The sequence below is a fragment of the Chaetura pelagica genome, unplaced genomic scaffold, assembly GCF_000747805.2.
Source record: "Chaetura pelagica isolate M959 unplaced genomic scaffold, ChaPel_1.0 scaffold408, whole genome shotgun sequence".
Classification (NCBI taxonomy): Eukaryota; Metazoa; Chordata; class Aves; order Apodiformes; family Apodidae; genus Chaetura; species Chaetura pelagica.
Genome location: NW_009954229.1, coordinates 1,176,601 through 1,177,611, shown reverse-complemented (window position 1 = coordinate 1,177,611; position 1,011 = coordinate 1,176,601). Strand labels below are relative to the sequence as shown.

At 66.1% G+C, this 1,011-nt stretch overlaps 1 protein-coding gene across 1 annotated transcript in view; it reads left to right on the top strand.

The window, feature by feature from the left end:
* Positions 1–490: 490 nt before the first annotated feature.
* LLGL1 (lethal giant larvae homolog 1 (Drosophila)) overlaps positions 491–1,011 on the top strand; it is an 8,097-nt gene continuing 7,576 nt past the window's right edge. The window contains 1 exon segment of the mRNA XM_010003563.1: positions 491–585. Coding sequence (XP_010001865.1) covers positions 551–585 — 35 coding nt within the window. The 5' untranslated portion in view covers positions 491–550.

Below are 1,011 nucleotides of genomic sequence, written 5' to 3'. Positions count from 1 at the left end.
CTTGTGAAGGTGCCCGCGGGCGGCACGCGGCTCTGGCTGGGACATCCCCTGGTGCTGGTGGGTCCCGCTCTCCTGGTTCTGCTGCCTGGCACCACCGACCCCCCGGGGACATCTTAGTGGGGGTCTTGCCTGCTTGAGGGACTGAGCTGGACTCTGGGCAGGGATTTAGGGTCGGGGGGGTCCCTTCCTCAAGGTGCTGGTCAGGGCAGGGGGAGGGTCATGCAAGCTCAGTCACCTCAGCCCTTGGTGGGGCTGTTGGGTTTGGTCTGTTTTGGGTGTCATGTGGAAGTGGGGTGAGGAGTGGTGTCACCCCCCCCTCCCCAAGGACCCCATTGATGGCAGCAGGGGATAAGGCAACATCCTCATGCTCTTCCGTCTTGGGGATGAACCTTGGGGCAGGAGCCATGTGGGTGAAATGGGGCTGTGGGGGGCTTGTTGGATCCAGGAGTGGGAGGTCCTGGCTCTGACCTGCCTGTCCCCGTGGCAGACAGTGGAGCATGGCTTCCCCAGCCAGCCCAGCGCCCTGGCCTACGACCCCGTCCTGCGCGTCATGGCCATCGGCACCAAGGCGGGAGCCGTGAAGCTGTATCCTTTTCCCCCCCGGTAGGTAAGAACACCCCCACAAACAGCCCCATCCCCGAGGGATGCTGAATACGTGGCCGTGCTGCTGCTGCAGCAGCACCTCATCCCCCTGCTCTGCCGGCGTCCGTCTGTCCGTCCAGCTGGGCTGCAGCTGGGCCGGAGCGGGGGGGCCAGAGGAAACCTCTGCCTTGTCCAAAACATCGGTGGGGACAGCAGGATTCAACTGTCCTGGGAGGTGTGCTGCTTCGTGGTGTCACCCCTCTCATCCTGGGGGGGCTTCTGCCTTGTCTGTGTCACCTTTGGGGGGGCAACGCTGCTGGATCAACCCCCCGAGGGGCAGCGGGGCCTCCGGCTGGCCTGGCGCCGGGGTGAGGGGCTGCGGTGGGCTCTGAGCCCAGCCCCTGGTGGGGGGCCCGGGGGTGGGGAAGG